This window comes from Echinops telfairi, unplaced genomic scaffold, assembly GCF_000313985.2.
Source record: "Echinops telfairi isolate 266 unplaced genomic scaffold, ASM31398v2 ScPeMD7_7467;HRSCAF=8505_1, whole genome shotgun sequence".
NCBI classification, from domain to species: domain Eukaryota; kingdom Metazoa; phylum Chordata; class Mammalia; order Afrosoricida; family Tenrecidae; genus Echinops; species Echinops telfairi.
Window position 1 is genome coordinate 12,984,961 of NW_022111368.1, and position 11,182 is coordinate 12,996,142.

Here is an 11,182-nt window from a genome sequence, read left to right on the forward strand (position 1 = left end):
AGGTTTCTGAACCAACTTTTCTAGTCTGCAACGGTGCCGACTTGATTGGCAGGCACCACGACTGTGTGGACGTTTCCTTTGTCCACCACCTTCTTACGTGGCCATGTTTCTGTGACTCTTTGGACACCAATCACTATGGCCTCCTGCTGATGGTCTCTCTCATCCGGATGGTCTGCCTCTGCCTGGTCTTTGACTGAATTAATGCGTCTCTATGAATTCCCTGTGTCTGAACTGATGGTCTCTTTTCTCACCTAGAATACGGCTGAAGGACAGCATTCTTCTTTTGGAGCGAAGCTGATGTTTCATTGGCTTGTTTGTTTAAAAATGAAATCAGAAGATAGTTTTGCCTCAAAGGTCGAAGAGCACCCCAAAGGAATAGTCTTGGGAGCTCCTCCAGCCTCCCTGGGGCTGTTAAGTCCGGATCCTTTGGGCATTTGCAGGGATTTTGCTTGCTTGTGTTTTGGGAATTTGCAGTTTTGTTCTATATCCTTCCCTCTCTATCAGGACCCATGTATTGATAAAACAACTTGTTTTTATCATTAGGAATATCCTGCATTCTAAGATTTGAGCATTAACATTGGAAACTGGTCCATGTATCATACCAGCACTCTCTGCCTCGGCTGGAGAGAGGGTCCCAGGCACTCACTGGGTCCTTCCCTGACATGGGGTTCACAGAGGGCAGGCACTGGGGCTCTCAGTTGCTATCCTTCTAATCAGGCTTATCGAAACTCAAACACCAACTGCTCACCATCAGTGTTTTAGCCTCAGGTCTCCATGTCACTGTGTGTGTGTGTGTGTGTGTGTGTGTGTGTGTGTGTGTGAAATAACAAACAGAACGGAAAACCCTGTCATTAGAACCACGACACCAGCATCTCCCTGCAGCCACAGAAGGAGATTTAAGAAAGTGCAATTATTACTTTAAGTGGCATACCATTCCTCAGGTGGCAACAACAACAAAAATCCTTTGTCTCAAAAATTTCCAACTATGAAAAAAAATTTCCAACTACGTAGAAGTTCATTGCCGGGCAGCTTACCCAAGACCACAGGCTTTGCCATGGGAAGACAAAGCTGTCGCTCACTCCTCATGGGAACCAGCCAACAGGAAAGGCATCTAGTTCCCCCAGAGTACAGGTACGAACTATGGCCGAGTTTGTACTTCACAGGATTGGCCCGTGAAGTACAGATGGGACTCTGGATCCTTCTGAAATTATTCCAGTTCCCAGAGGGGACAATCCGTGAATACCTTGAAGGAGTGGTAACAAATAATAAGCCGTGTCCCCCTTGTGGCACAAAGGGTTAAGCACTGCGCTGCTAACTGAAAGGTTGCCAGCTCAGCCCCTCCAAGGGCGCCCCTGGCAAAGCCTGGCTTTCTTCTGAAAACTCAGCTACCGACCTCTACAGAGAACCGTTCTACTCAGACACACACAGCAGGCATCGCCGTAACCTGTACGGCAGCGGGAGTGGGTGCCCATCTCAGCAGAGGTTTGGGTTTGGCAGGTACGGGCTAGATCAGGACCAGATCTCAGGCTGGGTTCATGTCCAGACAGACAGGAGCTGCCTCGTGATGGAAAGAATTTGCTCTCCTGTTCCATGCCGGGGGCCAGCCCACCCCTTGCCTCTCCTAAGCATGCTCGTATAGCCTCGACCTCGGCACCATCCTCAGACTCCCTGAATCTAGTCTCCGGAGTCCCGGCCCTCCTGAGTAATGAGAGTGGGTGAGGCCATGCTGGAAACCAGGATCTGATTCTAATCTGAAGTAAACAGCTACTTCACAGCCAGCCCTCCCTGTGGGAGTGAGATGGGTTTGGACCCTGTAGCATTCCCACACACACACACCCCCTCCACACCTAGCCAACTCCTTATCACAGGGTCTTCCCTGCCCAAAGGAGTCCTAATTTACTGTAACCTTCACAGAAGCTCAAAAATCCCTCTCCCTTAGAGAGCAGCCCTGCTCCGATGTCACCTGATAAGACCCTGCTACACAACAATGACAGGAAGCATCCAGGGACAACTCTGAAACCTTCACCCATCCTTACTGCCTTGATGGGGACAGATAACCTAGCTTCTTGGCATTCCTGAGCTAATAGCCAAGAACTGCTGTAAAAGGACTGGTCTGGACAGGCAGAGCCCCCGTGGCTGGGCTTTCTTTTGGTGGCAGTCCAGGCTGCTACCAGTCCCCACCAGGCAGCCCCTGGGTGAGGCCTGGCACAGGTACCAGCTATGGACTCCACACGGACTCAGGGGACCCAGGCGTGTCAGGGGACAGCTGTGTTCCACTGGGTGGCTTCTCAGAAGTAGGTGTTTTGGAAGCCAGGCCTTCCTTCTGTGGTGTGTTTGGACAGACTCAAACCACTGATCTTTGTTAGCTCCCGCTGTCTGTATACCTGGGAGTTCTGCCGTAGACCAGAGGTTCTCCAATGTGGGCATGCACCAGAATTCCCTGGAAGGCTTGCTAAAGCACAGATTGCCCTTACGTCCAGAGTCTCTGATCTGGAGAGCTGGAAACTGATCTTCTCATGGGTCAGTGGTATAGTCAAAGTAGGACACATGTGGAGAACCACTGCCTCTGAGCAAAAGGAACTGCAAGGTCAGCGTATCAAACCCACCAGCTGCTCCTTGAGAGAAAGGCGAGGATGTCTGCTCTCAGGATCAAAATGGACAGCCTCGGAAACCCGACACCGCGTGGCAGTGGGGGATGGCTTTAGAGCAGCTCCAAGCAGGACCGAAGAGTTGTGGAAAATTCTCAGCTGGCAGGGTCCTGAGCCAAATGTATGCCTATCCTTGCTGCATCCTGAGCAGACCAAGGGCTGGGTCATTCCTTCCACCAGGGAAACAATGGGGCGGGAACCTGAACTCACAAGTCCCCACCCTGATTTATCAAAGGCTCCCCGTTTCCCCCGTGAGTCATCATCACTGCTGCTTTCTTCTACAGCTTGGGTATCCCCGCAGGAGGCCTGGGCACCTTACCGGCTCCTCTGAGGCACTGCCCCCAATCTCTCCCTACCTCCTGCTCTGCCCCCATCTCAATGTCCACCTCTTGGTCAGCACGCACTACCCACCTCCCCTTGCCTCCACCTCCACCACTCTCCCTGCCTTCTAGCCCACTCTCCTCCCACTTCGCCCACTGTGGAAGTTAGCAATTTGTAAGTAGAGCCCGCAAACAATCCGAGTAAACGAGAGGGACCCAGGAACCTGGACACAGCGCATGAAAGAAACTTTCCCAGCTCCCCTCAGTAGGAATTCACAGCTAAGCAGGGTTGGCACCTGGCATGGAAAACCCAGCCTGCCAACAGCCTTCTCTGCATGGCTGCAAAAGCACTCCCAGCTGCCCTCACGGAGGAAGGGACTCCACCTGCCGAGCCCACGCTCTGGTGTCCACAGTAGGTCAGCTTCCTTGGCGAGCCAGGCGAGCCAAGCTGGCCAGCCCACACGTCTCAGCCACAGAGCCGAGCGCCTCCTGTCACCAACGTGGCCAGCCCAGTCCCTTCCTGTTCTGGCAGCCAAGAAAACCGTCAGACATTGTGAAGGCCCTCGGCGTGGCTGAGTAAAAGGGCACCAGCCCAGGGCTCCTCGCCACCTTTTCTTGTACTGACCAGAGAGAGGCCTTTGGAAGCTGAGAGGAGGCACGAGGGAAGGTTCCATCTGCTTCCTGGTCACCGTGCCAAAGACTCCTGATCATTGTTCATTCCAAACTATGGTCTGGGGTTCCCAAGTTGAAAAGAAATGTCCCTGTTAGCTGCTACCCAGTGGGACCCTGGCTCATAAACACCCCATGCACAGTAGGTATGTGTACCTACCCGCACCTTCCTCCCAACTCCCTCCAAAACATCAGCTTGGCTGGACCACGAATCTCACGGTTTGGACGTGATATAATGAAGTAGTCATCCCCCATGGTCCAATCTGATGTGAGCCGCCTTACAGTCAGGCGTCAGTGATCCACCTCCTTACTTGGATCACCACCAAGAAACAGGACTGAGTCCCTGCACGGAGAGCCTAGATCCAAGGGAAGAGGCTAAGATGCCTGTCCATCCCCAAGGGATGCTGACCCCATAGATGCTGGAAGGAGACAAGGCCCTGACCTCTGAGCTGACCCAGAGAAAAGCTCTCCAAGAGAGCCAGACCTTTGGATTCAGACCTGGAGCCTCTTGACCTCGGAGAGAAGACATTTCTGTCTGTCAAAGCCCACTCCCTTGGGGTGTCTCTGCAGCAGCCGCACGCAGTTACTGACACCATTGGCCGCCGGCTTTTGAAAGATAAGGGCCTTCAACTGCAGGGATGTGAAGTCACTTGCTACTTGCTCCAACTCGAATAGCCATCGATGGAGCTGGGACCTAAACAGGGCCTAACGCCGCAGCTCTGTGTGGGTCCACTGCTGTTAAGGCGGGGGTGGGGTGTACAGTTAGGTCTGTGGAAGGCTGGTGGCGAAAGGAGACAGGTTTTGCTTCCACCCTAAGAAGGGAATCATTCAATTTGGCCAGTGAAATGAATCTGGGTCCTCAGGAATGCTAACTGCAGAAATGGACCACAAGATGATTACTCTCCTCTTCCAGACAAAACGGGGCGCATCATCCCTGAGAGGCTGAGTGCTCCGTCCTGTGTTACTGAAAACCACTTCGTTGATGCCAGGGACGCTCAGATAGACCCTCCTGGTTCTATGACGCTCCCTGGGCCCCTCAGCTTCACGAGTTCACTGCAGAGGCAGCGCCGCTGTCCTGGGTAAGGCAGCCCACAGCAATACGACAGGCAGCTCCTACGGCTGCAGGGACGCCTCCACAAGGATGTCCTTGGCCCTGCTGGGTCAGAAGATGAGACGGGGAGGCAGAAAGCCGAGACGGGGAGGCAGAAAGCCGTCCTGGACCCTGCAGACATGGTGTGGGGCAGCTTTGGACCCTGGCGAGGCTCTCCGCAGGCGTCCCTGGAGGACGAGAGATCCAGGGTGTCTAGTGTGCAGGGACTTTCTGGGGTGTTCTCGCGATGGGGCCTTGCTCCGGTGGCTCAGGCTTTGAGGAACCTCCTTGAAGTGAGAACAAAGTCGGAAAGGCGGGCCTGCTTTCTGCTTCGGTGAGCAGCCCTTTCCATCTCCCAAGCTGGTTAGAGAAAGGGGCCCGGGATGGGGAAGGAGCTTTGGGGAGGAGAGCTTCGTTGGGGTGGACAAGGTGGTATATGGGAGGCTGCTGGGATTCTGGCAACAGTGGCCTGGTACTGGGTCCCCGGTCCCCATACTCCCTGCATATGACCCCTCGTGTAATGCCCCAAGCATGCACAACTGCCCCCAAACCACTCCAGGCTTGTCCATAACCTGGCGAAGAGAGCAACTTGGCCCTGCTACCCTCAGGCTCCCGCGTGACCTCCCCTCACTAGAGAGGACCCGGGTCCTCCTGGGCTGGGAGTCTGGCACACAAGCAGCTCCAGGCTCAGCTGTAAGGAAGCCCCAGCCTGCTCCTTCTCTCCTTAGGGCCTGGCCCACGATCCCCGGTGAATCACTCGGGCTACAGGCTCAGCTCACTGAGAGTAACAGCATGCCCGGGCATGTGCCGCCTCTCCCTCGCTTCCACCTTCCAGAACCACCCGAGCCCGGCTGCCAACAGCCTCTTGCAGAGAGAGCAACGAGGACCCCCAACGTTGGTGGGTGGGAGAAGCCGCGCAGCTGCAAAAGGTTTTGAAAGGAAAAAGGACGGTCATTTTCAGAGGCTTTCTCAAGAGCACCCTGCCCTGCGAGCAGCCTTGGAGGCAGGGATGTGGGAACAAAACCCTGCCTCCTGCCTCTGCCCTGGGGAGCCAAAGCTTCGGTTTCTGAAACTGGCTAGGAGGGAGGCAGCCTCCCGTCTGGGCGGGCCCTCCACCGGGCCCTTACCTTCACAGGTCCTGCTGTCCGAGGAGAGCAAGTAGCCGCTGTAACAGGCGCAGTGGAAGCTGCCCAGCTGGTTGTAGCAAATTTGATTGCAGCCCCCATTCTGCTGGCTGCATTCGTTGACGTCTGGGTGCCGGGAAAGAGAGGGCAAAGTTGAGAGGTTCCCCTCCTACTGGGCTTCTCTCCGCCACATCCACGCCTCAGCACTTTGGGGCATCCTTGCGCATTCCTGAGGCTTTCTCCAGGAGACCACCTCAAGGGCATTAGTTAGGGCCAGGCTGGTAACTGCGAGGCAGTGCAGTGTGGAGGAGCGGAGGGCAGAGGGCATGAGGCCACCCCTGGGGCACCCAACTGAACTGCTGCTCAGGCTCTCAGGAGGAACACCGGGTCAGGCTTGGCCTCTGGGCTCAGCTTAGAGGGCACGCAGTGAGTCCAGGAGGGGCACGGAGACAGAGAGCAGCCGGACTGGCTCTGTGTGCCACCATGCAAAGATAGGCCCGTGGCCACGCTGAGCTGACACTCCCCAGGCCACTGTGTGGACAATGTGGGCTGAGCGTACCTTCCCAGAAGTGCCCACCCGCAGAGGGTTTCCTGAGGTAGAACAATCCTGGTGCAGGTAGCAAGAGCCTCCTTTTTGGGCAGGAGGCCAGGAGGTGGGGGTGGGGGGACAGCCCATGAATGGTGAGGTGTCCAGCCTGTTGACCAAATCTCCACCAAAGCCAAGGGATCATGGTTCAGGGTTGTAACCAGGCTCAGGGATGTTTTTCTTGAATGTTCATTTATTGGTATCACAGTTACAGATACCAAGGATGAGAGAGATGGACTTCCTCTGGTCCCTCCTTTTGAGCAGTGGGGGCTGAGGCCACCAGGGGTGGCAGACTCCCCTCGAACCAGGCTGCTTGGTAGAGCCTGGAGTGCTGTACTCCACGGTGGTGATCCCATCCCTTCACACTGTGGCTACCTGCCTGCCAGTCTATTGGCCAGCTGGCTGGCTCATTGCTGCTACATTGGGTCTCCCTCTTGGGGACCCCTGGTGCTTCAGGAAGTGATCCAAGAGCCTTCAAGGTCACAGCCTTTTAGAAACAGATCACCTGGCCTTTCTTCCCAAGACACCTCTGGGTGGGTTTGAATGGCCAACCTCACCATTAGTAGCTGAGGGCTTAACAGGGACCTAGTTTCCATCCCTGTTTCTAGAGAGGGACCAGCTAGTGCCTCCCTGATCCTCTCAAGAGGCTGACTCTGCTTCAAGCAAGCCCTTCGGGGCTGCCAAATTCACTGTGGCTTCTCACACTGCAGGAGTCCCCTGTCCCAGGAGGGCTGAGCTAGACAACTCCCAGCATAGGCTAAATGCTAACTGTACTGGGGAACACTGGGGGGCTAACCATGTCGGGGAGGGCCAGTGGGCCTGCAGATGTCCTCCTGACATAATGGTAAGGCCCCTGATCCCAGGGAGAGCCTTGGGGCTAAGTCCTACCTCTCCCCATCTCAGCCAGAACATGGCAGTGCCCAAGTGTGGTGGCATAGCATCAGATGAGGGAGGAGAGAGACCGGTCCCTCTGTATGCCTGCTGGGTGTGCTTGACCAGCCCTGCAGGGAGAGGCCCTAGGAGGTGTTTAAGCCCTGGTGTCTGTCTCTCTGTGACTCTCTCCCTGATTGGTCCCACCCCGTGATGGAGAAGCAGGCTGGGCAGGGCCAGCACATTCACCAGCAAGGAGGGAGGTGGTTCTACCTTGGTCACAGAGCCGGCCCCGCCAGCCGGCTTTGCACAGGCAGTAGAAGTTGCCCATCAGGTCTTGGCAGACTTGGGTGCCCTCCATATCGCAGGGGTTCGGAGTACACTGGTCAGGCAAGTCTGGGACAAACAAACAAACAAGATGTGAGCCAGGAGCCAATCAGCAGACAGGCTACTCCCAATAGCATTCCCAACCTAGTTTTGACTGGTGCAGGGATAGGGGGAGTAAGTAGGATCATGGCCCCAAAGCCGGGCCACCCAGAAGAGACAGCCAACCCTTGGAAATAACTGTGGGTGGGAAATGCCGAGGCGGGGCAAGTGCACCCAGAGAAGCTATGGGTGGGAAATGCCGAGGTGGGGCAAGTGCACCCAGGGCACCCCCTTCTGCATGGTGCCTGCCTCAGAGTGAGGGCAGAGTTCCCACCTCTTGGACAGGAGGGGGTGCGCAGAAACAGCTTGGCCAGGTCTCAGGGGCCAGTTCCAGGAACATTCAGATAAGCTCTGGAGGGAGCAGCCACCCCGGACTGGAGCCAGATGGAGAGCTTGCAGCCCAGCCGCCGGCGTTGTGAGGGAGCTGGGGTGAAGGAGCAGCAGCAGGCCTCTGGCTCTCACAGTGAGCTCAGAAAGGACCTCCCAAGGAGGAGTCCACAGGACCCCCGGGCTGACCCAAGAAGCTTGCAGACAAATTCAAAACATTCCATCCGCCCCTCTGGTAACTGCTTGACTTTTCCCAAGCTGGGCCCGGGTCTGCCCACTCAACACTCCCCACCAACCCGGCAACCTTCCCGAACATTCTCTTCGCAGGTGTGGCCGCCAGGGCTAGGTTACCAGAACTGCGCCGGTCTGCTCCCTCCTAGTGGGGAGCTCCAGTTCCAGGCCAGCTCCCACATCTGCAGTCTGCGCCCTGGGCAGAGCTGGGAGACTTGGCTTTCAGAGTAGACCCTCTCACTGCCATCTTGTCCATTGACTCATGGTGACACTACGGGACAGGGTTGACTGACCCACGTGGGCTTCCAAGACCTGCAACTCTTTACGGGAGCAGGAAGTCTCATCTATAGCCTCCTCTGAGTGGCTGGTGATTTCCACTTGCTAACCTCACCATTAGGAGCCCAACAAGTGACCACTGCACCACCGGGGCTCCTGGGGAGACCCTAGTACCTCTTTTAAAGGAGCCCCATTTCAAACATCCACATAACTACCATTTCTTCTCCTTTAAAAAAATTCCGGTAAAGAGCCCCCCCAAACCAAATCGCATAGGAGAGCAGCCCCATGGGGTTGCCACAGGACTGTCATTGTGACGGAAGCTACTGCCGCTGCGTCTTCCTCCTGTGACTTGGCTGCCGGTTCACAGGGCTGCCCCCATCAGGTAGCAACGGAAGGCCACGTGTGCTCCTCGGTAAAATGAGAGGCTTGAAACGTTGGTGGGGAAAATTCCATGATCTTTTCATTCCATTTTTCCACGGGCATTTTGAAGTGCCCCCGTGTAGATAAAACACTGCCGTTTCAACCTTCTCGGAAGGTGTAACTCTGCGCTGCTAATACATTCGGTTTCTCCCGTTGTCCCACCGCCACCCTTAATCGCTGTTGGATTTGTCAGTCACCCGAACCAGAAGATGAGGGACTGGTGTTCGGGGCCAGGTGTGCTCTTTTTAGGTCCACCAACGCACCGAGAACAACATTTCTCTCAATGCCTACCACCCGAGGGGGCAAGCTCAGACAAACAACACAGGGCGACCCGGTAGACTGCCAATCACTTGCGTCATTTCGACCCGTTTCGGTATGGGTCCTGTGGGTACTGGCATTGTCCCAACAGAGCTGCTTTCCAAAGGGCTGTTCCTGTGAGAGGGAAGCTTCTCTCCAACACAGCCGAATCCAGCAGAAACAATACCTCAGAGGCAGACAGGAACTGTCCCCTGAACGCAACAATTATGTAATCCTCAAGTTGGGGAAGTTCAGAGTTCGAAAGGGCTTGGGAGAAAAAGCTATTATTACATAACAGGACTTAAAAAGTCCTTTCACTGAGACCTCTGTCCGTGCAGAAGGGCCATGGTGGAGGCCCGGATGAGCCTCTAGCAGATGGCCTTTGCGGGTCCACTCTCCTCTCCTTGCCAACACCGTGCCCAGTTTAATTGGAAACACTGGGCATCTCTTGACATGGGCCCCAGCAACCCCAGTGTCAGGTGTTTGGCTATTAACTGAAAGGTCAGCAGTTTGAGCTCCCTTCCACAGTAGGCAAGTATGTTGCTGATGGGCAGAGTCTAGTCAATTCTGACTCACAGCCACCCTGTCGGACAGGGTCGAACTGCGCCGTAGGGTTTCCCCGGCTGCCATATTTATGGGCGCAGATCTATAGGTCTTTTCTCGTGCAGGAAGTGGACCAACTTCAAAACACTATTTTGACTCCATCTGGCTAAGGAAGGGTTAGTGTTTGCAGCAAACACGATGGGTACGATTGTCACATTCCTTGAAGGCTCTGGGGAAACCCCAGTGAAGGACATGGGCTGGCCAGGGCCTGGCGAAGGTGGGGGTGCCCAGGGAAGAACGATGGCACCATACCATAAAGAGGGTCTGCCTCGCAGGCCCGTGACTGAATCGACAACAGCGCCCAGGCCACCTTTCAACCAGCGGAATGATCTCCTTCGATGCCCCTGACCAAAGACACGTCCCTAGACTGACCTCTCTGCTTCAGGCCCATCACTGGGCTGGGGCAGCAAGTGCAAACCTGACAGACTGTCCCCAGGTACCTGTAGCTTCTCATCCTCATCCATCACACACCTGCAGTCTTTTGCACCCTGTGCGGACGCCCCTAATCCCTCTTTTCCTGCAGGTGATTAAATGTCTCCGAGCCATTTGCTACATTTTCCCTCTTTGTATTTTCTTCCCTTCTAAGCTGTAAATATTACATCTTCGACCCCGAGACTGCCAAGGGACCCGTGGCAGCAAGGACCCGGGCAGCGGGGTGGGGTGGGGGTGGAGCCTGGTCTGTTTGACACTGCAGCTACAAGAGGAAGAGGTCATAAAAACACTGGCTCCCGAAGGCCTGCGTTTGACACCAAGGTCATCCACTGTCTGTTCGTCTGTGGTCACCACCCCCTTCCCGTGGTGATGTGGATCGGAACTGCCTCGACCATCAATTGTACAACCCTGCTCGTCTGGACTGGTTTCTCTTGGTTGAGGGCAACTAGGTGCATATTCCCAGCAGCACTCACGTCTGTGGACAACTGACCCAACTGAGTTGTCAAAAATTCCCAGCGGAGGCAAATTACAGACAAGGTAATCATGGGCACAATGACTGCCTAACTCGTGCCCGGGGCATGCAGAAGACCCACGTCCTTTCAGGAGCAAGACACTGGGTCAGCCCTGGGTGGGACGGTACCTAAGCCCCAGCTACGTTAAAACTTCTTTTTAAATGCCACTTACAGCCACATCACAGGCTTTCTTTTCCAGGGAGCTTCATATGCATGTGTGCTGTTTGAACCGGGTTATTCCTATTGCCCTTTTTGTATTGACGAGAACAATGAGGCTTCGAAGGAGAAAAGGCCTTGACACAATATAGAACTGACCCCTTTAGAAAAACTCGTGATGGGAGACTAAGAGAC

General features: G+C 55.1%; 1 protein-coding gene across 1 annotated transcript in view; it reads right to left on the bottom strand.

The window, feature by feature from the left end:
- The window catches only part of GAS6 (growth arrest specific 6), a 67,873-nt gene that overhangs the window by 32,729 nt on the left and 23,962 nt on the right, over positions 1-11,182 (bottom strand). Inside the window, exons 4-5 of the mRNA XM_004704315.2 lie at positions 7,581-7,703; positions 5,855-5,977 (exon numbers count right to left, since the gene is read on the bottom strand). Of these exons, the coding sequence (XP_004704372.2) occupies positions 5,855-5,977; positions 7,581-7,703 (246 nt within the window). The remainder of the gene's footprint in view (positions 1-5,854; positions 5,978-7,580; positions 7,704-11,182) is intronic.